The 23,569-nt window shown below is 40.8% G+C and overlaps 1 protein-coding gene across 12 annotated transcripts in view; it reads left to right on the forward strand.

Moving 5' to 3' along the window:
* RALGPS1 (Ral GEF with PH domain and SH3 binding motif 1) overlaps positions 1 to 23,569 on the forward strand; it is a 119,517-nt gene that overhangs the window by 87,836 nt on the left and 8,112 nt on the right. For 10 of the 12 annotated variants that reach the window (XM_040606743.1, XM_040606742.1, XM_040606744.1 and 7 more), the window contains 6 exons: positions 6,611 to 6,678; positions 12,903 to 12,971; positions 20,532 to 20,658; positions 21,398 to 21,549; positions 22,704 to 22,755; positions 23,046 to 23,126. In XM_040606743.1, coding sequence (XP_040462677.1) covers positions 6,611 to 6,678; positions 12,903 to 12,971; positions 20,532 to 20,658; positions 21,398 to 21,549; positions 22,704 to 22,755; positions 23,046 to 23,126 — 549 coding nt within the window. Of the gene's footprint in view, positions 1 to 6,610; positions 6,679 to 12,902; positions 12,972 to 13,301; positions 14,109 to 20,531; positions 20,659 to 21,397; positions 21,550 to 22,703; positions 22,756 to 23,045; positions 23,127 to 23,569 lie in introns of those variants that run through there. The other 2 variants (XM_040606745.1, XM_040606746.1) reach the window with 2 other exon arrangements.

The raw sequence follows: 23,569 nt of genomic DNA on the forward strand, positions 1-23,569 counted from the left end.
CATGAGTCAAGCAATTTGTCTTTTCTCTTTGATTTTGAACATAGCTGCAGCTGGCGGTAACTCCAGTGGCCAACGCTGTGCCACTCAGCTGTGGGCAGGGCAGCATGCATACGGTGCTGCTCCTTGGCCAGATCTGCCAGTATGGATTCTTGTGATAAATGTGTGTGGAACTTTGCTTTTCCTGAGAGAAGAATACTAAAAGTAACACCATTCAGACAAGGTATTCTTTTGGAACTGAGTATTATCAGGACATACTTCAAATAGAAAATGTCCAGAATTTGTCCCTTTGCTTAGGGTAACCTTCAGCAGCAGAAGCTGAACCAGCATTGGGTTGTTCACTGCAGGGGATCCCACCTGCCTGTGGTTTGATAGGTTTGTGCTTTTGTGTCTGGTTGATCAAGCATACTAAGGATAGTGATGTTTCTGTAGGAAAATTACTTGGAAGAAAAGAATGTGTTTGTGTGATGTTTTTGTAGCAAAGTTTATCTGCTTCATGGAATTAGAATTCCTGCCAGGGTACGGATGATAGAATGCGTATGTTCTTCCTTTTCTCAGGCTCATGACATTGTATGTGTTTCGCAAATAGGAATGCACTGCGCAGCAGATGCGTGTTGAACATTAGCATTGGGCACAGCCTTTTGAGGTCAGGCAGTCCAAGACTTGTGTTAAGGGTAGTCCGAGATGTAAATTTTGGTGTTAAAATATAACAAATGGTCATTATTTACAAATTTCCTTACATACTTCCATGCTTTATTAAAGTCGCAAACAGAGCAAAATTAAACTGAGTAGTAATTTGTAAAGGAGAATTGTAGATTTAGTATAGTCTTTACAGCCCCTGGATTAGATTCAGGAAATGGGTCATGTTGCTTAGTTTGTTTTTTAGGAGGAGTTCCCTGATGATGCATAATGTTAACGTTATATACGCAATAGCTTTCATGAACTGTAGATTAAACAAGTGTTATCTCTAAGTATGTGATGCTATAACATAGTATTTGGAAAAACTACAAATCATGAGTAATTCCAGATCAAATTTGAAAATAATTTTAACTTTAGCAGCAACCTTGCTGATAATGCTGGAAGATATTTGCTGTATCTTAAAGATTGTTTAGTACTTTTGATTTGGTCACTTTTGAGAATATTTCAATCAAACTTAGTTTTCTTTCTGGGCTTCACTGTGGCAAGGAAAAACTGAAGTCATAAGACATATTTAACAGAGGGAAAGATTTGCGTCTTAGCTTAGTAAGGTTGCTGCAGTTTATGTACACTGGAGAACTGTGACCTTCTTCTACCATGTTTGTTTCATCAGAATAAAGCTTGTAATTTAAAAATTTGTATTCATCAAAACTCATCACAACTAACCTTAAAAAGAACTCTCATTCCTCTTCAAGCCTTTGTATTTGATAAGAAGTTTTTGGATTTAGTTTTGAATATTTGATTTCACATTTTCGTCTCACTTTTCCCTAATGCATCTTGAGTTTCATAGCATTTTCTGGTCCCACGCCAGAAGAAACTGTAACGCTTCAAAAGGCAAAGATTGCTAAGTTTTTATAGTGGGAAAGGATCTCCTCTCTCTTTTTTCCAGTGACTGCTCTTTTTGAGCCAGGACAGCGTTAGCCTACTCTAAAGAGATGCATGCTTGACCTTTGGCAGGGAGAACAGAACTATCTCAGTACCAGGCTGTCAGGGAGAAAAGCTTAGATAGTTGCCCTAAAATGTACTTGGCAGGATCCCAGCACACGTTTTGCCAAATGAGAACCTCAATTACACTGAAAAGGAAAATTTGGCAGCCCCTTTATATAAACAAAGCTTTTCTCAACAATTTTTTATGCCAATCCAATGGCTTGCTTTAGGTTCGTGCCTGTCAGCAAGTAGGAACACTCCAGAAAACCCCTGACAATGATGTCATAGCCTAAAAATAACAGATCTTTCTTGCTCAGCCCATATACTGTTCTCTGCAGAGGCCGAGAAATTGTAACATTTGCTAGTTACAAGACTAAGGGGGCAAAAATAGGACCTAAAGCATCAGGATTCCTTCCAGTTATACCCAAAAGGTGTTGCTGATCGTTAACCTCAGGGCATCCTTGGCAGACAGTGGGCTTCAGAGGCACCAAGGTGCAGCGGCTGCAGAAGCTTCTTCCTCTTCCAGCAACGTAAGCAGTGATCTGCGCAGAGTGCTTGGCCCAGGTGTGCAGGTTTTCCCCGAGCCAGGCAGCGCTAGCCAAACATCGTGACACCGTGCCACATCCTTTCCTAACCTGCCATGCCTTGCAGCAGTTCTGAAACAAATTTTTGCTGACCTTTTGGTATCATCAGGTCAGGCCTGGTATTCTCCATAGTTGTTCTTGGTCTAAATTGGCCTTGCTGTTCTCTGCAAGTTGTTCTTTTAATAAAGCCAGTTTGAAGACTATTATCTGTATTACAGTGTTACCTGGACAGGGCAATCAGGATTGGAATCCCATTCTGTAGGCTGCTATCTATACATACAATTCAGTTCTTTAGAGCATATTAGGCAAGACACTGATATTATCATACACTAGTAAGAGGATTTACAGAAAATTGAATTAAAATTTAGATTCAGATAGAATCCTATTGAAAGTGTCCAAGAGAAATTAATAGGCAATCACAACATAATATTGACTCCTAACAATGATGGTGCTATAAAAGTGCCAGCTGCACTGTTGTGTTTTTAGTCTTACGGTAACAGGAATTGTATGGCAGATGCTTAAAATATTAATACTTACGACAGTGAACCTTGGCCACAGTCCATCTTAAATAGGCCTCCCAGGCAGCTATGCTCCCTGGAGCTTTTCCACCAAGAATGGTTGTCGAAGGCAGGGGTAGGGGGAAGCCTTCATTGTTAGTTCGAGATTTCTAGTGCTCCGGTGGCCATATGGATCCAATAGCTATAGTTGTAACTTGGCTACCTCATCCACAGGATGTTCTCAGGGACAGTGAAGCTTCCAAAAACTGTTGGACTTACTGTTTAAGTGCTACACAGGCTCAAAGTGTCCAGATATGTCAGACCCCTTTTGCATCGTACACAAATGCTGGTCAGAAATGCCCTGAGCGACAGCTTTGAGGACCACACTGCTTTATTGCAACTTAGACCTTCCTTGTCTGAAGAAAGATGAGTAAGTTTTGTTCAGCCTCCTCATGGAGCTGCTAAATTTCTTGTTGACGTGAGGCTATTCTGTGTCTTCATTCACTTGCTTAACATTAGGTGAACTGAGTAAAAGTAGCTTTACTATCCTAGCAGTAGTTTCATCCTGCAATGGCCAGCATACTCCCATGAAGAAAAGCAATCTTCAAGACTGGCTACCTATTTTATTTTCTGCATTATGTTAGGTTCTTCTTTTCCTGCTTATTGAGAAGGTTACTCTTAAATGAGCTATATGGTGGTACTCAGTAGCAGAGTGTTATTTACGACTAGGTTTGGGTAGAGGTCCAGTTTCCTTTGCAGAGTATACCAGCCCTAACACATTCCAGAAAACATTTTTAGTATCAGGCTTCTAAAAAAGGAAAAATAAATTGTTTATGTCATCTTTTTACTATCCAGGAATGAAGCCTTCAGTTACTACCCCTGTGCCTTGTTCTTTAAAAGCTTTGCCTTAATTCCTGAGGGTAAATTGATCATTTGTTTATTCAGTAAATCTCTGTGGTGGATTTTTTTTTTTCCTAGAAACCTTACTTCTAAATTTTGTTTCACTTTAGGTTGTTAATACTAACTCCTCAGTTTGGGAATTTCCATTTCTAATGGGCAGTTTCTGAGGCTGGTATCTAGGATTTATCCTGGCATGTCTGTTAGCTGAACTCTTGCTGGATAATTTTGGAATGTTGAAATTTCATGTCAGCACTTAGACTTTGCACTAAGAGTAGGTTTCCTCTTTTCCGTGGTAAAGCAAGGATTTTGGTTTTGCAAAGAATTCCTGAAAAAAAAATAATGTCTGACAGTGCTGTGATATTGGACAATTTTAGTGACTTCTGAGATGAAGTTCTGATCATATACAGGTGCAAACACACAAAAGAGTGTCTTCACAAGCAATGAGTGGTTTATTAGGCATGCTGGAACAAAGGTAGTTTTTTACTTGTAGTAATACTAGTAGGTATCATTGGCAACAGTGAGCTGTGAGAATATAATTTGGTATGTGATGGATATGAATGATGAACATTGGTTATAAGCACATTGGGGGTCAGAGTCTGCACAGACCTATTGATGGTATCACGCTAAACCTCAGAGGGGCCAAAGATTCTGACTCTGAGTGCTACTTGGGAGACATTGCTCATGCTTCTGGCATAACTGTACACACATGTGGCAAGGTGAGAGCAGACAAGCATGTGTGTGCATGCATCTCACCTGTGCTCAGTGGAAAATGCAGTGTCAGAGGAATTGCAAAAATGAGTTTGGGTGGTGACAAACAAGCCAAGACTGGTTGAAACTGTACTGATGTCAGTGAATTTCTTTTGAAATAAAAATGGGTTTGATTGTTTCCAGCCTTCTGGGGAGAGAGGGAGGAGGAAATAAGGTTGGTCCAGGAATGACATCTCATTGTCTGATCATATTCCCTTTTCTCACCATTTATTTTAAATAATGTGTTAAACACATCAGCATAAGTATTTTATATTTACCAAAACTCAATTTTAGGCTAATATTTATTTGTTGTTCTTTTAATGCATCCTGGATTTTCCTAAGTTGAGCAGCTAAATTGTGTTTTTGTCACTTTGAAAACATTGCAGACTTCTGGCATTGTTGAAGTCAATGACCAAACTGTCAGAGACTTAGCAAGGGCTGCGAGCTCTGAGTATACTCTAACATAACCAAACAGATAAGGAACAGTGTCTAACTTCACATTTTCTAAAGAGTTGACCAGTGGAGAGTGATGTAATCTCATTTTACAGTACTGAAGACTCACTGGTGACTTGTCAGTGAACTTTTTAAGTGCAGCACACACCACAGGTGCTTTCTAGCTTGTGTAAAGATACATGCCTTTTAAAAGCATAAAGGTGTTAGGTCTTACTTTCTGCTGTTATCTTCCCCTTTTCTTCTTTACAAGAATAGTTTTAAACAGAAAGAGAGAAATAGCATAGTGCAAGTTAGATGGAAGTTGATCTTTCTTGCTTTTGTCAGATGCTCTTGCCTTAAATCTGGTAGCAGGCCATGGCACTTCCCCTTCTGTACATACTCGTAGGCAGTATTTCACCTGTTCTGTTTTTCCAACATGAAAGAGTTTGGTCTTGGAAGATAAATTCACACAGGAGGGCCCCATTTGCAGGGAAAGACTTCATTAAGGGGGGGGGGGGGGGGGTGTTGCCATTTTTCCATACTGAAAGGAATTCCCATATGATTAACATCTGAATTGTACGCTGACTTACATTACTGCAACTTTCTCATTGTTGGCTTCTAGCGGAGGCATGTTGCCACTCCCTGGTCACACAAATCATGTTGACAGAAAGAAGAGATAGTCTGGAAAGGAGTGGCTCATTACCTACTTGAAATACATCACTTTGAATAGTTAAAAGAACAGAAAAACAGAAATCCTAAAACATGAAAAGGAACCATAGGTTTGTTAACTAACTTCACTCTAAAACATAGTTGACACTGTGTGAACACTGTGGAGGATGGACCGGAAGGTATTCCCCATAAAACTCTGTACAGGAAAGACAAGGTAGTAAGGAACGTGACAGTTAAGCCATACATGGTATTTTAGAATGTGATAGGTTACCCTCCCCCCCTCCTTTGCATGTTTTTTTCTACAGTTAGAAATGCTTTCACTGGTGTTTGTGTACATCAGTGTACTGTGGGCTGCAGCTGGAAACCTGCACAACTTTTTTACATGTTAATGCTGTGCAATGACAGCTGTTATTTCCTTTGGGGTTTTGCCTACTCCATTAAAATTTACTTAACATTGTAGTCCTCCATACTTTTTTGTCAAACTGGTACAGAAAAAAGGACCCATGAATGTCAAGAGTGCATGAACTTGAGAGGTGGCAGAAGCCATAAGCACTGGAAGATCAAGACGTGTGTTGGAGTGCTGAGATAAGGCAACAGTGAGTGCATCCATAAAACACTTGGAGTGAGGCAGAGGGGCATATAATATTCTAACTTTCTTCTGATTATCTTCTTTTACTATTAAGTGTTGGTCACTCTACCCACTTACACTCCTTCTCTATAAGCCATAGTAACTAATATTTCCAAATACCTATTTCTGAGTGCACATTTCTACATGGTAACAGAATAAATTCACTTTTTGTGCACAGAGGAAATAAAATGTTTGCTATTAGGTTTGTATCTAAATTGACTAACTTTTGGAGGGTGGTTTTTTTCCAGGTGAAAGACTGTATGAACTTCAGGTTTTACACTGGTAGGGAGTATAAATATCAATTTCCATTTCTGTTTTCATAGATGTCCCTCACAGTTTCTTTCTTGGATCTAACAGGTAGTGATTTACTTTAAAAAAAAATATTGTTTTCTTAGATCACAAAATAAATAACTGCACTTCCAACAAAGTGAAATTCCTGCTAACCACTGCCAAAATAATTACTTTCTTCAGTTTCTTTCAAATTTTATTGAGAAAATTTTTTTGTTAATTTCTCTAAAAACTTGTTTTTCCAGATTATCATTAAGAATTGAGCCAGGTAACAGCTCTCCTCGACTGGTTTCCTCCAAAGAAGATCTTGCAGGTATAAAACTTCATTTAAAAATTTGAGTAAGGAAATAATTTTAATTCAGAAGTCCTCCACTGAAGTATATGGGAAAACCCAATTTGTATCGGAGAGTTTTTGGAGGAATTAATCAGTTTTAAATACGAGATTTTGTTGCAATTACAGAATTATCTTGTAAGGGTTGTCAGAGAACTGATCCTTTTCCATGCGTATGCCCAGTTTCAGAACATCCTTGGTCCAGAACACCACCCTTCTGATGGTTATAAAAGATCTGATTTTTATTGCAAATTTCTACATAGCCAGCTTGTACCTGGGTTAGTACTGTCCTTTGTCTTAAATAATTTTCTTCCTTTATGATATTCACCTTTGGAGGTTCTTACAGTAACAAATTATATCGCACATATCAAGATTGCTTTCACACATACCAGCATTCATTTGACTAGGAAAACAAATCCATTGATCTTGAGTGAAAACGCCTTGATTTCAAAAGTGAGATGTAATTTGCAGAGATTGTAGAGGAGGGATGTACTGTTATTTGCCTTTCCAGAGAACAGGTTGACCTCGATGGCAGAGGGGAGCATTTTTAAGATGATTTATTAGTGGGTTTCACATTTTTAATAGGTACCATAAAGCCTATTGGACATTCGTCTGCCGAGACTGAAAACTCAGCTACAGTGCAATATGCCTAAAATTAATCCCTGGCATTGAGCAGTGCTAATTGCCAAGGCTGCGAGTATTGATACCATGTCTCCCAGTAACCTTGTTAACATTTCAGAGTATACTGAGGGGCCGTGATTCCCTATAGTATTGCTGTGAGCTGCTTTGTCCAGAAGCCAAACCTGGTAATTCGGAGGTATTAACAGTAGCATAAGTCATCAGTAAAGATTGCTGACTTGTATATGCACAGTCGCAGTTTGAGGGATAACACAGGGTGAGTGTTTGTTAGCATTGGAACAGAAATCAGATCATGGTTTTTTTTTTTTTTTACAAATGCGTACATTTTCATTACCATTTAATAAGTGAAGAAGGAAGAGCACTCTTTCAGTACAAACAAATCAATGCAGTCAAGAACATGGGAAATTCTTTCAGGTTTCTGTGTGAACACATAAATTTGAGACAATTTCTTTGTGTAAAGCTGGAGGACAAAAGATTTGTAATAGCTTTTAGCAACATTTAAAAAAATGACAGTACCATCCATAACTTGACCAAAACAAGTCAGCTGTAACAACACAGTTCATTTCTATGAACAGGCTAAACAAACATCAGACTATGTGAAATGTACTTACTACTATAGGAGCCATTAGCTCAAAAGCTGTTCTGTTTTAATCTCTTAAACCTGAATGGCCAATTTTCTGTCTCGTAAATTACGTTAAACCATGTGTGGATATGAAAAACCCAATGGGTCTAGAGCACATCTGACAAGCAGTTTCATTTGGCATTCAAAATGTCTTTTCTTACCAAATGAGGGACATGCAAAGTGAATGAAAGAGAGAAGTCAAAAAGGAAGATGCTAAGTATGGAAAGAGAAAAAGAAATAAGGGTGTTTTTCTTCCGCGTCCCAGCTCTTCGTGTTGGGTGCTGTGAAACCCTTTCTCAGTATCACATGGCCAGTCAGTTACAGGGAAACTCTCATTTGTCAGGATTGTGAGTGCTGCTCCCAGAGTCAGATAAATATTTGACCTGGTCTTCAGTCTGTGCAGTTCTAAGGAATAAGGAGTAAAATCTATAGAAATAATAATTTGGAAGAGAACATTTCTTCAGGAAGGCACTTTCTCCCTCGGTGCTTAGTATTATTAATTGTAGTGTAAAATACAAGGAAATAGGAGGAATTTTTTTTTAAAAAACAGGTAAGTTCAAAAGGAGTTCTGAATTAAGACATTCTTTGTACGTATGTATGTTGGGTCTGACTGGGTAGAACTCAACTTTTCCCATAGCAGCGCTCACAGTGCCGTGCGTGGTGCTGGTACCTGGAAGGTGTTGGGAAGGCACCGGTGTTGATGCTCGCCCAGCAGTGTCAATGCTCGCCCAGCAGTGTCGGCGCTCGCCCAGCGGCCAGGCTGTCTCTGCCAAAGGCCGGTGGGAGCTTGTGAGGGGAGACTGCCAGGACAGCTGGCCCGAGCTGACCACAGAGAGATTCCCCCCGGCCATACGCTGTGCTCAGCAGGCAGAGCTAAGGAAAGGAGGGAGGGCATTTGTCATTGAGGCGTTTGTCTTCTGAAGCAGCTTCTGTGAGTGCTGAGGCCCTTCTTCCCAGGCAGGGGCTGGACAGTGCCTGCTGATGGGAAGCAGAGGATAATTTTTTTTTGTTTTCATGTGTCTGTGTGTCTGTCTGTGTGTGTGGTTATTTTCTTGCCTCCCGTCCTGTGGAGGAGGGGGAGTGATAGAGCGCCTCGGTGGCCTCCTGGCAGCCAGCCGAGGTCAACCCACAACCTCATGTAATAGGTGATTTTACTTCCATGAGGATTTACTTTCTCAACCTTGAAATTTAAAACTAAGTCGTTGTTCTCGTATGATTATATTTTACATATGCAAAGCAGACATACACGTGAACTATTTTGTTTTCTGGGTTTCACTTTGTATTGCTCCTGTTTAAATGCTTTACACTAGGGTTTTGATATTAACATTTCATTAGGATGGTTGTGGAAGTTCTAACTTCAGTCATAGCAGCGTGGTGTGTGATTATGACCAATACTCTGCAGTTCTGAATTGAGGGCCTACACTTTATTACAGCTGTAATGGAAGGCAATTAAAAATACAGTTCCAAAGTTGGAAACAAGAACTTTGAACCGTCCTGAGCCAGGCAATTAATATGGCTTTATATTGCAGTGAGCTCAGCTGGAGTCAACAAATACTGATGAGGAGGACAATGTTCGGTAGTATCTCTTCAGCTGAATGTGTGATCATACGGTATCTGGCAGTATTAGGGGAGGGTGAACTTTCCCTTCTGAATCTGCAGTTGTCCCTGTCTGCTCTGTAAAGTTGCTTTATTCAGAGTGAGAATTAATATGATTACTAGAAACCAAGTCTTGAATCATTCCGATTGCTCCATTCTTCTGTTAGTATTTCCTTCAAAAGCTTGACACCCTTGTGGACTGCTGTATTTCTTGCTTAGCTGGAAAGTTCTCACTTACTGCCAGTTAGACAGTGAATGCCACCAGCATTTTGTAATACCCACATGATTTTTTTTAGTGACCTGCACGTATGGGGCTGCAAAAATGCTACTAAAGGGAATCCAGTGTACTTTTTCTGAAAAAATTAATTCCTGGTGAAGGTTAGTTAAGTAAGTTAGCATGAATTCAAACTGAAATCTAACTAAGCATGAAGGCAATAATTGATTGTTTATTTCACAACATCAACAAATAGAAGTATAGCCATATGTTAGTCTTGAATAAATTTGAGCTAAAATACTCAGATATCAGTAATGAGATATTTGACCATGAAGAATTTAAAATCGCACATTTGAAGATATTTGAGTCAACTTTATTTGAATTCAAATTATAATTTGAGATTATTTCCACTTTAGCCATTGTGTGCCAGGAGTAAATCCTTTGCAGTCAGCAAACTGTAACGATAAGAGAAGATATCAGAATAGTTCAGGCAGTAATTTAATGTTCCTGTCGATTGTTTAAGGCATAGTCCGTAGGGGCAGTCATCAGTTCAGTTCTCCTGATAGTCTGAAAGTTAATGTATTTCTAATAGCAGTAAGTCTAGTTGAGTTGTGCATGCGACATACTGCCTTCTTACAGGTTGCTGTGTGTTTCCAGATATGGAGAAAAAGCTTGATGTCACTGTTAATAATTCCAAAGTCTGTAATGGATTTGAGTGCAGGTAACAGTGGTGTCTTCATGTCCTAAAGTGTAATTACTTGTGTTGATGATGGAAGTGGATTTTCCTTCCCATCATTATGACTTTATCTCCTACCCAACTTCAGTTTTCTCTCTTTCAAAAGAAGACTAACAGTGTACTCTAGCCAGGGACATTGTGGGTTTCTTTTTTTCCCCTTAAAGTATCTTTATGAGTGTGTGGCTCAATAAAAACAGTTAAATCCTTCAATGTTTCTGTTTGCAAAGTACTGGAGAAAACCATGTGTCCATTTTCCAGTTTGGTTGCCAACTGGTTTTCCAGTAAATTCAAACAGGAGGCAGACATCTGATTAAAGTGAATGTCTCACAACAAGCTATGTTTTGTGTATTAGTGGCTAAGATGGTCTCATTTAATTACCAAATGCATATATAATTGTGAATAGTGCTTTCACAGGAAGATTTTATGCCTTCCATAATGCTGCAGAGATTCTTGTCTCTTGCAAGCAGAATTTAAAAAGGAGCTTTAAATTGTATGCTTTAAGGAACTCTGTGATTCACACAACTTCCTTGGCAGCAAGTTAAGTCTGTTCATTCTGCATTGTTACAGTTTGCGAGAGAGAATGTAGCTGAGAGCTTACAGCATGCTAACTGTTCACAGTTTCCAGTTGAATTAGCTGTAAAAGACATCTGTGTTCCTGCAGTGCTGGCTAGGAGATGCCCAGTACATTTATGGTACAGCTATTAGACAAGATTGTTTTGGAAGGTATAACTCAATACATTTTCCCAGAACAAAAGAAAATAGTCAATGTAATATATGGCAAATAAGTTACCCTTCTAAGCAACTGAAGTTCCTTAGGATTTGCACACCAAGTGTAGCTCAGTATAGAAAACTTTATGCGTGTTCTTTTATCATCTTAATGTTATTTTGAAAAGTTAAGGGTGTAGCGCTAATCAGAATATAGAACAGGGTACCTGTTCTCTGAAATACAGTGTTTATCCTGTCCTGGAAGACAACATGAAAAGATAAAATAATGTCACAATAATTACCATATCCAGAAAATCATACCTAATCTGAAGTGACTGAAAGGCTGGTCTTCATGATTCTGTGATTTTTAACAAACCTCTTCATTGAAGTTAGCATTTAGAAATCATTTTTAGCAACAGCCGTGCCTCAGCTGTGGACAGCCCTTATTCTGGGGGTTTCGTTGTGCGATAGTCACAGATGGGCCTTCACCCCCTCCTTTTTTTTCCTTTTTGTTTTTTCCAAGTAGGTCTTGGTATAATTCTTGAGAGGAGAATAAGTAGACCAGAGGTTTTTTGTTACCACTCTGTCAGGAATCTGGAGCAATTAGTCTGAAATGGGTGTATTTTCTTTTTTATTGTTGGGGTAACATTCAGCCCACTATGCTGAGTCCATTCAGCTTTTTGATATGTAGGACCTAAAAATGTAGAAAATGTAGAAGCAGGAGGAAGAAAGACTGGGATATTTACACATTTGTAACCCTCTGAAAGTAGGTATACTACACTGATGACGTCTGTACAGCAGTCCCAGCATTTTAGAATGAAAAAAAGCAAAACCCACGCCGTCATTTTCCATGTAAACACTGAGTTTGACATTTAATTTTGCCATTTGTTTTACTGGTTGCTTTGGCAACTAATAAATAGTTTGTGCTAAGTGCTTTAGCAGCCAATCATTCTGTGGAAATGAGGATTGTCTAATCCTTTTGCAAGTGCTTGGTTATTGCTTCATGTCCATAGTGTCTGCTTTTCTTACGCTGTACTTAAGGTAGAAGTGGAAGAATTAAGTTTTCGTCACAAAAGTTTACAGACCATCCAGAAAACTCTGCTCTTTAGTTTCAGACTTACATTCATTTCCAGTCTCTTCCTCTGTGATACTTTCCCTACAAATTTTTACAACTCATTTGAGTACTTTTGAAAGATATTAATACCAGACAAATGTGAGGGATTTACATGTTGTTACCAACTGCTAAATCCATCCAGAATTAGTGTCTGTGTGTTTTTTCCTAATAGACCAAAGCTTCACCAAAACTGCAGAGGACTGTTCTGTCAAACCAAATATAAAGTTATCAGGAAGAGAACGTTCATGCTTGATTTTTAACTTTACCACTTTCTATTGCTTTCTGTGACTTCCTACCAAGCAAGTCTCTTTAATGTCCTAGTTTACTGATGTTTATTTTAACTACCAAGCCATTACTCCCTAGGCATATTACGAATATATAGAAGAGCCAGAGGACAAGGGACTTTTCTGCTCTGGTTTGGTTTTGGGTGGTTTTTTTTGTCTCCAGAGCAGTCACCTGGAATAATTTCTGCAAAAAGTCGGTTTTTTTAAAGGATTGGTTAATGTATTTTGTTGAACCCAAACTTCAGAGTTCCCCTGCAGCTATGCTTTCACAATGGGTATGCCTTCACTGCCAACAGGGATGTCATCCAAGCTCATGCTTTACCCTGCTGATCCAGCTGCAAGAAATTCAACATTTTTGCTGAAGTGTAAGTACCGGTTTTGCACATTCCACTCGCGCAGTGTAACTAACACAAATGCTGACAATTAGCGATTCCATAGAAGTAACACCTGAAATGGAAAGTACCACTTCCATTCAGGAAGCATTTGAAGGAAATACACTCAAGTGTGCTTGCTGTGCATCTGAACTATGTTAGAGACATGGTTAGTTGATCTTGATAGAGTGGTGCAGCCAAAAGTGCCCCAGGTTTCTGGTGCACTTGTCTAGTTTGCTGTTGTCCTTGCTAACTATATTAAACTTGTGATCTTGTCTGTACTGTAATTTCATCTTTCACTACGTTATTAACGTACTTCCACAGTCCTACTCTTGGAGATACTGGATTGAGTACTACTGGGAAACTCTGCTAGGACCTGTTTTGTACGTTTTGATGCTTCATCTGTGAGTATCAACAGACTACCTTCTGTGTCCACATCACTGAACTGGTCCCTTTCTGGCAATCATAGCAAAAAAAGTAACCAAGAATTGAATGGTCCAAGAAGACTGAACTAGTTCCTCACACATGCACTCAGGTTTTTCATAACAGCAAGGGAGACAGAGTGAACGGAGCTGCACCTGCCTAAGCTGCACTGGCCCATTAAGGGATGTTAGTATCCTGAGGTAACAACCCAGCATGATTCACTGTTACACTTAAATTTATGGGAAGAAAAAGTATTGGAACTAGATGATCTCTAAGGTCTCTTCCAACTGAAACCATTCTGTGATTCAGTAATTCTGTAAGTTAACGTGCCCATGTGATTGAAAGTTCTCTTTTTCATAATTGTTGTTATTGATAGACATTACAGAAGATTGACATACATGTCAGTGTTTATTCCCTCACTGCAAGCCATGCATTTGGAATTAACCTTTAAATTAATGCAAATTTGAACATAAAGCAAAGACTACATCGAGAGAGATGATACACACTGTGTATCTGTTCCAGGCATTCTTGGCGCTGGTAAATGGTGTAGCATTTGTAAAAAAAAAATGGAGCCAAACTTCTTGTTACAGATTTGAGGAGGCTATGAAGAAACATCTTCTAATGGTTGTGTTCTGTAGTCCTGTAAACATAAAATAGGTTCTAAAAAATAGAACCTAGAAGTAAAGTGAAGCTAAAGAATACCATGTACTCTGGGTCTCAATCTCTCATTTTTTGTTTGCTTGTTTAAGATTAGGATGGGAGGTTACTTGCGCAAAGCAAATCAGTTGAGTTTGAGGGAGGAGGGAAATGTCGGTATCGTGGCTTTTTTTGATTACTAAATGAAGTTTGGCGTTACACTTCTTCAAGCTGTTTTCTGATTATTTAAGGAAAGCAAACCTCTTCATTTACCCTGAAAATCTGCTGAAAGCTGTAATAAAGGATCATTGAGAATCTGAAGGGAATCAAGAAAAAAAGAACAAGCTATAGCTGGAGAAGTGGAAGATAGAAACCAAAGAAGCTGAGAATGATTCGAAGGAAAATGTAAACAGCAGGACGTGCTTTAGGGAAGTAGAAGGCATTTGAGAAAATTGTGGTTCCTTTGGACTGTCAGTGAAAGAAGACTTTAGAGGGGGAAAGGGCAGTGCAGCAAAGCTGGGCAGTATTTTTGCAGCAATCTTAATCATGATTTCTACTGAATGTTTCCCTAGACTTAACATACTCTTCTTAAATGAAAAAAAAAAAAAAAAGAATGAGGATTTGGGGAAGATTAAAAATATAAAGTCTAGAATGAAACAGTGAATTGATCTTTTCCTTCCTATGATACTCCTAGAATTAGAAATTTTTGATTGCCAAAGTAAACAGACTAATATTCCATACCAATTATTGTCCTTAGGGTTAAAAAGATAAATAATGAAAATGCACTACACAATAAGGTTTCCAAATTTCTTTTTATGAATGTGCCTGTACCTTTTGCTGTTAGATAGAGTGGAGGCAGAGATTAGAATAGGACACTAATTACAGCAACAGGGATCATGTGGCTGAAGTACAAAATCCTGCTTATGTTCCCTTTACTCCCAGGGCATGGTATTGGAAAAAGTTCATAGTCCTTTAGAAAAAAACGAGTACTTTCATTCAGTAACCAAAATCATCTTCCTGACCTCTGCAGCACAATCCTTTGCATACTGTTCCCAAAGAGGGCAGGCAGGCTTCAGTTGGTCTGACCAAAACACATTTTCTTTTTTAATGGGCTTTTGGGAGGCTTGGGGGCGCATGGAGAGGTGCAACCAAAGACTGGTTCTTGTTCTTAGTTTGCTCTCGTCTGAGAAGCAGCCCTAACATATATGTCCCTTGCACATTGTATGCATTGATAGGCTTTAGCTGAATTACAAAGCAATACTCTGAAAATTGAAACTATGCTTTTACAATAGCCGTCATTCTAGAATTAATTTTTTTGCATCATTTTTGATTCTGTGCACAGAATTCTTCTTAAGTTCTTTATTGTGTGTTTTGTAAGTAGGTCTTTCTATTTGAAAGTTTTAATTATCACCCACTGACTTTGGTTACAATGGCAACAGAACAGTAAAACTTTACAGAGAAGATTTAACTAGAGAGTCTGCGGCTTGGAATGTCTTTATTAAATAGTTTTAGAAACAGAGCTGGTAAGTGTCAGTTGTACTTCTTAGCTGCTCACCAAAAAATAGTAAATAGTTGAGGCTGTTTTACCTTCCTGAAAAGTCACTCTGTTTTTAAACATCATATGCAACTCATCTTCAGTTTTCTGTTTGGATGCCTAGTATTGTTTTATCGATAGATTAGATTTTTAGTGGAGAAAAATTGTGAACTGTAGCTCCTTCACCCTGTTGCCTTTTTTTTTTAAATTTTAAAAAAAAAAAAAAAAAAAGCTCTGGAGACTGTAAATGTTCACATGTCCACTGAAGGATTGCAAAAGTAACATTCATTTATAACATTTGAAGGATTATTCATGGAAAAATTATGCAAAGGAAAAAACAGTGAGTTCCTTTGGGATATGTGTAAACTTTTCCAAATGTTCTTGCTGCAGATCTCTGAACAGCACTCCGCTTACTCTGATGAAGTTGTCTCACGTTCCCCAACGCAAACAAATTCTTAATAATGTTTAAATATTTTTATACATTATTTTTGTGCATGTCAGCATAGTCTTGAAAATGATGCTGAGAAATAATGAAAACCAAACTAACCCTTGTTCATGCCAGCTGACTGGAAAATCCTACTAAGAGTGCTTTGTCTCCGTGAACGGCAAAATAACAGAATAGCAATCATGGTAACAGTATGCACTAGGAGTGGAGCCAGGAGAGTAAAGAGGAGAGTTAGCAGTAGCAGATGACTTCACTTACTGGAAAAAAAGGGGCAAAATAACTCGGTCTCAAATGAATTTAAATATTGGAATTTTGTTATCAGCAGTATCAGGCATAGCTTCCCCAGCTAATTGCTCAGCAGTCTGGTATGTCCATAAACATCCCTCGGTCTGTGCAGTTTTCATCAGTATCTCACCAGTTACCCTCTTTGGCATTGTTCTTGGCACATGCGCTCTTGTCTCTTACCCCTTTACAGAAATGAGGTCACCTCCCCTGTGCCCCGTAGCTCACGCTGACACCCTCTGCACCCCAGACCCCTTGCTGAACCGAGTGTGTCCTGCAGCACAGGTCCTGCCTAAGGAGAACTCCCAACTTCTCAGTTCTTCTTCGTAGACATTTGGCAGCAGAGCAGGTGTAAGGGTTTTTAAGCTCAGATTCTTTTTACCTTAGCACAGAGTTAACAGAGCCAAACTGTATCTAGTTTCATCTCATGTCTTGGAAATGAGGAGGATGCAGAACTACACAGAAAATGGCTGCTTCAGCCAGTGACACCAGCACAGCTGATATTTCTGTCTTCGTCTTACCCCACAAAGCACTCTGTTCTCTGTCATCTCGATCTTCACTAAAGGCACCTAACTAGGAATTGGAGTCAGTCCATTACCTCCTTTCACAGGACTGATGAAAACAATTGTGATTGCCACGTGTAATAGCAAGGTATCCAGGCAGGAACTGTTGGCTTATGTTGTACGGCTCCTGTACCTGTTTCCACAGATTCTGTCACCCTTCATACATCTCACCTTAGCCTGGCAGTATTTTAACCTGAAGTCTGATTCTACAATCTTATTTTCGGTCTAAGGTAGGCTGTCCTTTTAGATGCATTACATCATTTGTTACAGGGGGGTTTTTTAACGAACTTAGGGAGTGTAGAGTGAAATCTCTCAAAGTACTGTTCTTGTTGGTAGACATCTCTTAATTTTTATAGGTTGTGGTAGCAATAATGTTTGAACCTATAAATACTTTAAAATACCTGGAGTCAAATCCAGCTGGCTTTGATTTTGTAATGGCTTGATTGTGTCAGCACAAGACTTGTTATTTTGCTGTTCCTTTGGTGGATAAAGTCGTTTTGGTGCAGTCTCCATGCTTTGTTTCAATGAACATTGTCTTAGAATCAGATTAATCAGTCTTATTGCTTTCAGCTCTGTGACTCTCCACTGTAAGAAATTTAAACCTTTAAACTCTTAATGTATTACAGTTATTTTAACATGTGGCATAGTTTCTGTGTGAAAAAGCACTGGCCCATACTGGTACTCATTTAGGGCTGTACCTTGAGATGGCTGCCCTTTCACAGGCTGTAGTTTCAACAGTTTGTTAAACAAAATGCTTCAGTAGCTCTCAGGGAACTATGAGGTCATCCACTTAAAGGAACTTACTGTAAGTCAGGGTTGAGAACTGGCACAGAAAGAGCGAGCAGAATGACATGACAGGAAGCAACAGAAAACTGAACCAAGCCTGCAGCCAAACGAAGGGACAAGTAGTGACTTAATGCACTGCAAGGTGTGATGGTAACCTCAGAGTGCCGCCTGAACACTGAAGTTTGTGCTGAGTTCCAGACTAAACTCTTGCTGATATATGCTCATAACTTTCAGGGAAATTCTCTTTCAGCTGCCACTGTCTTCTTACTGGGTCTCAGTTCCAATATATTTTAAAAAGCTTCTTAGCAGGTAGTAAACACCTCACTAGTCCTAAGTATTTTACTGCTTGCAAGTTGAAAAATATCTGATGGAAAGGCAATACAAATAAAACTCGTAGAGAGCACTCCTTTTGTGAACGTAGTTAGTCAGAAGGGCTGGAGGTTTTCAAGTAAAAGAGCTTGTGATCATTTCTGAAACTTCTGGATGCATTTGGTTTGTCTCTGCAGAAATTTTAAGAATTCATAATCAAAACTTGTAGTAAAAGACTTCAGAGAATATATGTTCTTGCTAGTAATGCAACAGAAAATGTTTTCAGACCTAATGGTGAAGTACGAATTCAAACAGTTTTTAGTCACCACCTGGTTTTGCTCAGATTCATACTTTTTATATTCTTGTGCTTAGACTCCACAGAGTAGAGGAAGATGGACCCTATTGTCTTTAGGGGAAAAGCTTCCAACGTCATCTTATAGACCAAATGCAAAATTTTAATTGAAAATGCAGCAGAACATTGTACTGAGCCCTCTTCCGACCTCCCAGGTGTATGGTTCTGGTTACCCTGAATCAAGTCATGATTAAAAGTACATTTTACTATTATTTTTTTAAAAAAAAACTGCCTGTGGCCTTTAAGCATAAGATCTTCTTTGAAGCACATTATGCCAGTGACTTGTGCCAGTGGTGTCACATTTCACAAATTCTTAATTGCATGATGGTAGCGAAGACAGGCAGGCAAAAATGCTGTCCTATATAAGATGGTATATAGCAATGTGGTAGAAAACAGGATTAGTAACTGTTTTCTCTTTTTGTTCTCCCACTCAGTTGATGATCTGATGAGTGATACGACTGAAGGTTCCTCTAACAAACTCATTTCCCCTTTTTCTATTGCTAGAGGCAGTTTCCTCTTTCTGCTTGTCTCAAGGCTCCTTTCATTGTTAACAAAACAGCACAATGAACAGTTTGCTCAACTGTTCAGAACACTGTGTGGATGAGATTTTTTTTTTTTCCCTTCCTGCTAGGGAAAAACCTTTGCAATTTTTCCTAGTCATGACCCAGTTCCTAGTGAAATTCATGAGGCTATGGGGAAATAAAAATACACATAATTTGGAATTAACTCCTCTATTTCATACAACTTGTTACAAGTCTATATTGCAGAGGGGGTATTAACAGTAAAGCATCTTTCATCTGCTTGTGTTTTTTGCCTCTAACTAGGACAAGCTCATTACTGGCTGTCCTCTTTTCTTCTTGCGTCTCATGAATCCTCTGTTCAAGGCAGAAGAAACTGATTAATAACTTTGTGCTTGGGGAGAGATAGAGTAGCCTGTATAGCAGGTAGAATCATATCTCAGTGTGTAAGGGACCTATAAGGATCATCAAGTCCAACTCCCTGCTCCTCAGAGGACTACCTAAAACTAAATTATATTACTAAGAGCATTTTCCAGATGCTCCTTGTACTCTGACAGGCTTGGTGCTGTGAACACTTCCTTGTGGAGCCTGTTGCAGTCACCAACCACCCTCTCAGAACCATCTGTTAGAAGCGAACCTTCGTACCCTCTTGTCAAACTGTGCCCTGGAATGCGAGGGTTTTGTTTGTTAGTGTTTTTTTCTGTTTATCACTAGTTTGAGTCCCAGTGCTTTTGTAAGGATTCTGGTGATAGTTGTGTGTGATGTGTCAATCTCTTAATGGGTGGTTTTAGGTTAAAGGCCAGAAGCTGGCAAAGCTAAGGTCGCTAGAGCCTCCAAGAAGTGGTTCCTGTGATACAGGGGGAAGTCTGTTTCGCTGCTGCCTGGGCTTTACCAAGTCTGGAGGTAGATACAGGGCAGATGACACTTTCATGACCACTGTTCCCACTTCTTTCACAAGCACCAGTGTCACAACTAAATGTTTAAAAGTGAAATCTCAACTGTTTATTGTGAAGCCGAGCATAGTCTTGCATTCGCTGTGGATGACAATAGGCAATGTTGTTCTCCACTGTATTGCAAAGTTCAATGCCGGCCTTTTGCAAACAGCATCAAGGAACTGGAAAAAGAACAGCTTGTCCATGTTGTCTGTGAGGCCTCATAAAATCTGTAAAATGAGAGGAGAGATAATTGCAGTTAGACATCTCTAGAGCTCGTAGATGATTGAGAAGTAATGCATCTGTCTGGCCATTAGATACATGAAAAGCCCCTGCTTTCTCTTACATGCTCAAGCTGTGAGTCAGTGTGAGCAGACTGTTTACAGTTTATTTACAACACAGAGTTGTGAACAAAATTCAAAACATGTGTGAGCATTCCTGCTCACACCCGAAGTACAAACCGACTTCATGGCTTTGCATGTTACACTTTGGCACATCCAGCTGTTGCAAGGGTGCCAAGACTTTTTGTAGGAGTTCATTGTTAAAAGTATGTGCAAAGCTGTTTTAGAAATTACTTCCAGACAGTTCAAGAATATAGAGATGAATTCGTAACAGAAATGGATGGTATAACCCTAATGCACAAGAAACAGTTCTTCAGAAATTGTGCCTTTTGGTTATCCTAACAATTCCTTTTAATCGGTGGCTAAACACAGAGGCCTGTGACATTTCTGGGTTTTGCATCAGTTCAATGTTAAATGGTCTCTTGTCTTTTAGGTCCGTCTGATGTGTCAGCAATTATGAAATTCAGCAGGAGACCCACATGTCCTGATGCCTCCGTAGCAGCCAGCCTACCTACACCTCCTGTACCAAGGCACAGGAAGAGTCACAGCCTGGGAAACAAGTGGGTACTCCGGGCTGTCTCACGCTGGGCGATTTCATGCATCACAAAGGTTTAAGATAGCAGCAGAGAGCACTCTGGTGTTTGTCTCTTCCATTTCTTGTTTCTTGTATTGCGAGAGTGCTTCCGCTGCACTGGGTGTTCTCAGGGTTTTCTCCTGACACTGTTATTTTTGCTGACACTGTTCTCTGCTAGTGCCAGGCGCTGGCAGTTCTTGAAAGCTGTGTATCCACTTTGGTCTGTCTGTGCCTGGTGTGCGTAACTGATATATTTATATTTTTTTTGCTTTTGCTTTTTAAACATCTTGCTAATGCAACTAAGGAGACTTACTAGCTGTTTGGCACACCGTACTCAGGAAAGCTGTGCCCGTTTGCGCTGTTTTACCCGGGTAGCGAGGATTAGAAACACGTTCCTCTGCCATGTGCCCAGCTCAGCGAGAGCACCCGCTCCCCGGTGGGGCCGCAGCACCCACCGCATTGCACAGTTAACGGGTCGGGGAGAAGGCCGCTGGCGGCGCGTTGATGCGCGGGTGCAGCTGGGTGAGGGGCGCCCAGCGCGCAGCCCGGGCCCGCGCTGTTGTACCACCGCCCCGGGCGGGCGCGTGCGGAGCGGGGCCGGGGGCGCGGGGAGCGCGGGGAGCGGGGCTGCCGCCTGCCGCCGAGTAACGCGTCGCTGGGGCCGGGGCCGGGGCCGGGCGGGGGCCTGGGGTGACGGCAGGGGGCTGCGTTCTCTCCCGTCCCAGCATGATGTGCCAGCTCAGCGTCGTGGAGAGCAAAAGCGCCACGTTCCCCTCGGAGAAGCCGCGCCACCTCCTGGATGACAGCGTGCTGGAGGCCCACAGCCCGGCCCGCGGCCCCCCGCACCGCGCACCGCTCGCCAACGGCCTCTCCGTAGGTAGGTGGGCGGCGGCGCGCGCCGGGGCGCAGCCGTGGGGGCGGCCGCGCAGGTACCGGCCCCGGGCCCCCGCCGCCTGCCCGGGGGCTGGGGGCTGCGGGCTGGGGGCTGCGGGGGCGCCCCGCGTGGGACGCGGCGTCCGGGGCGCTCGCCGGGGGGAGGAGCGCCGCTGACCCGGGGTGCGTGTCCGGCCGGCTGCCTCCGCACGGGGGACACTGCGGCTTGAACGGTGTCGCTTAGGGGTTGGGAAAACCTCTTGGCTGCGCTCTCCGGGACTTGAAAAGAGAGATGAAATGAACGTGTGAAACAGGACGGCAATTACTTTATGGTATTGTAATTAACAAAATAATTATAATAAAACCAAAGTGATCGAGAATCTGTGTTCTGAGCAGGAGAAGGCACTTTCCGCGCAGCTCAGGCTGTTTCTAGAGTAGGAAATGGACTGTGAAGGTGGCAGAGTGCTTGGCCGGGAAGGGTTTGACACTGAGATGATCTTTGAACTTGTGAAAATACAGGCAGAGCTCATTGTGTTATGCAGAGCATTAGAAGATCAGTCCCAGGCAAATTAAAACTGAGCTAAAGAGCTGTGCCAGGAAAGGAGGGTTGATTGGTCACGGGCTTGGAGGATAAGTAGGGACTATCGCTGTTGGTACCGTCACCTTGGTTGTTACGGCTCCCAGCAGCAGCAGCCGGCTGGCACATCCCCTGTTACAGGTGTGCTTGCGTCCTGAAAACAAACAGTGGTACCACGTCTAATAACTTCAGTCCACTTACAGATCTTGTGGTAGAAATCTTGTCATCCAAAGTAACTGTATTTTGTGTTCCTGAAGTTGTCAGCTTTTAAAGGAAGAGCAGCATAATGAAAATTAAAGTAACATGTAGATGTCTGGTATTTAAACACAGCAGTGACAATGACTTCATTCATCAGTCAGATATTACAAATGGGAAGGCTCATGTAAGCCTCTTCCAACTTCAGATTTTACTATGAACTCTAAAGACTTCAACTATGAAACATGATTTGAGTAAGCAATTTCCATGGTACTATATAAAGATCATTCTGATGATCCACATACATTGGCTTTGTATTTTCTCTTGGGTGGTTTTCTTACTCCTTCTCTGTACTACTCTTTTTTTTTTTTTTTTTTTTTTTCTAGATAGCAGTGAAAGCTCAGAATTTAGTGAGGAGCTGCCATCAGGGCTTGAAAGGTGAGTTAGTCTTCATGTGCACTCACTGAGCACTTTACAGACTTAGCTAAGAAATTCACAAATTATCCCTAACACAGGTAAGCCTTAAATCAGTAGTTATTTTTATCAAATTACTGATCAGTTAGGAAAAAATGGCAAACATTTTGAAACAAAGCAGTGTAAAGTTACTGTGCTTTTTCTTTCTGTGGACCTAAAAAGATTGGGAACTATCTCTGTCATGCTTACCAAACCGTAACTGTTGAAGTCTCAGACTAGAATTTCCCTCATCAGATATTTGCATTCACAAACAGGGGTCGTTTATATGCCACGCTGGGGCCTAACTGGAGGGTACCGATCCGGAATTCTCCTAGGAGTCGAAGCTGTGTCTACAGGTACAGTTCAGGGTCTGCCTTGCTCAGTGTATGGTGCTAAACCTCCATTTAGGTCTCTGCACTTTCCTAGCATAACGCCTTTTGTGTCCAGAAGTATCCTTGTACGGCGGTATCAGCTGGTGGAAGTCTTCCCCTCCTGCTTGTAAAAATTACTGTTCGTGCTAAAGCAGGGGTGTGGCCCGTTCAGACAAAACTCAGTTTAGCTATTGATTTAACAAACTATATCTGGTTTTCCACATTGCAGAACACTAGCGCTTCCTTCCGGTTTTTAGGACATTACAGAAGCCGGTTTGTCACAAAGGCCACCTTTGCCTTCTATGGCAAATAATGATACCAGAAGTATACCTTCCTGACCCTTTCTCACAATTTATTTCCAGATTTGCAGGACAGCTACCCATAACGTCTGTTTGTGTCACAGAGCTATATTGGTAGTGGGAAGTGAA

This window comes from Falco naumanni, chromosome 9, assembly GCF_017639655.2.
Source record: "Falco naumanni isolate bFalNau1 chromosome 9, bFalNau1.pat, whole genome shotgun sequence".
Classification (NCBI taxonomy): Eukaryota; Metazoa; Chordata; class Aves; order Falconiformes; family Falconidae; genus Falco; species Falco naumanni.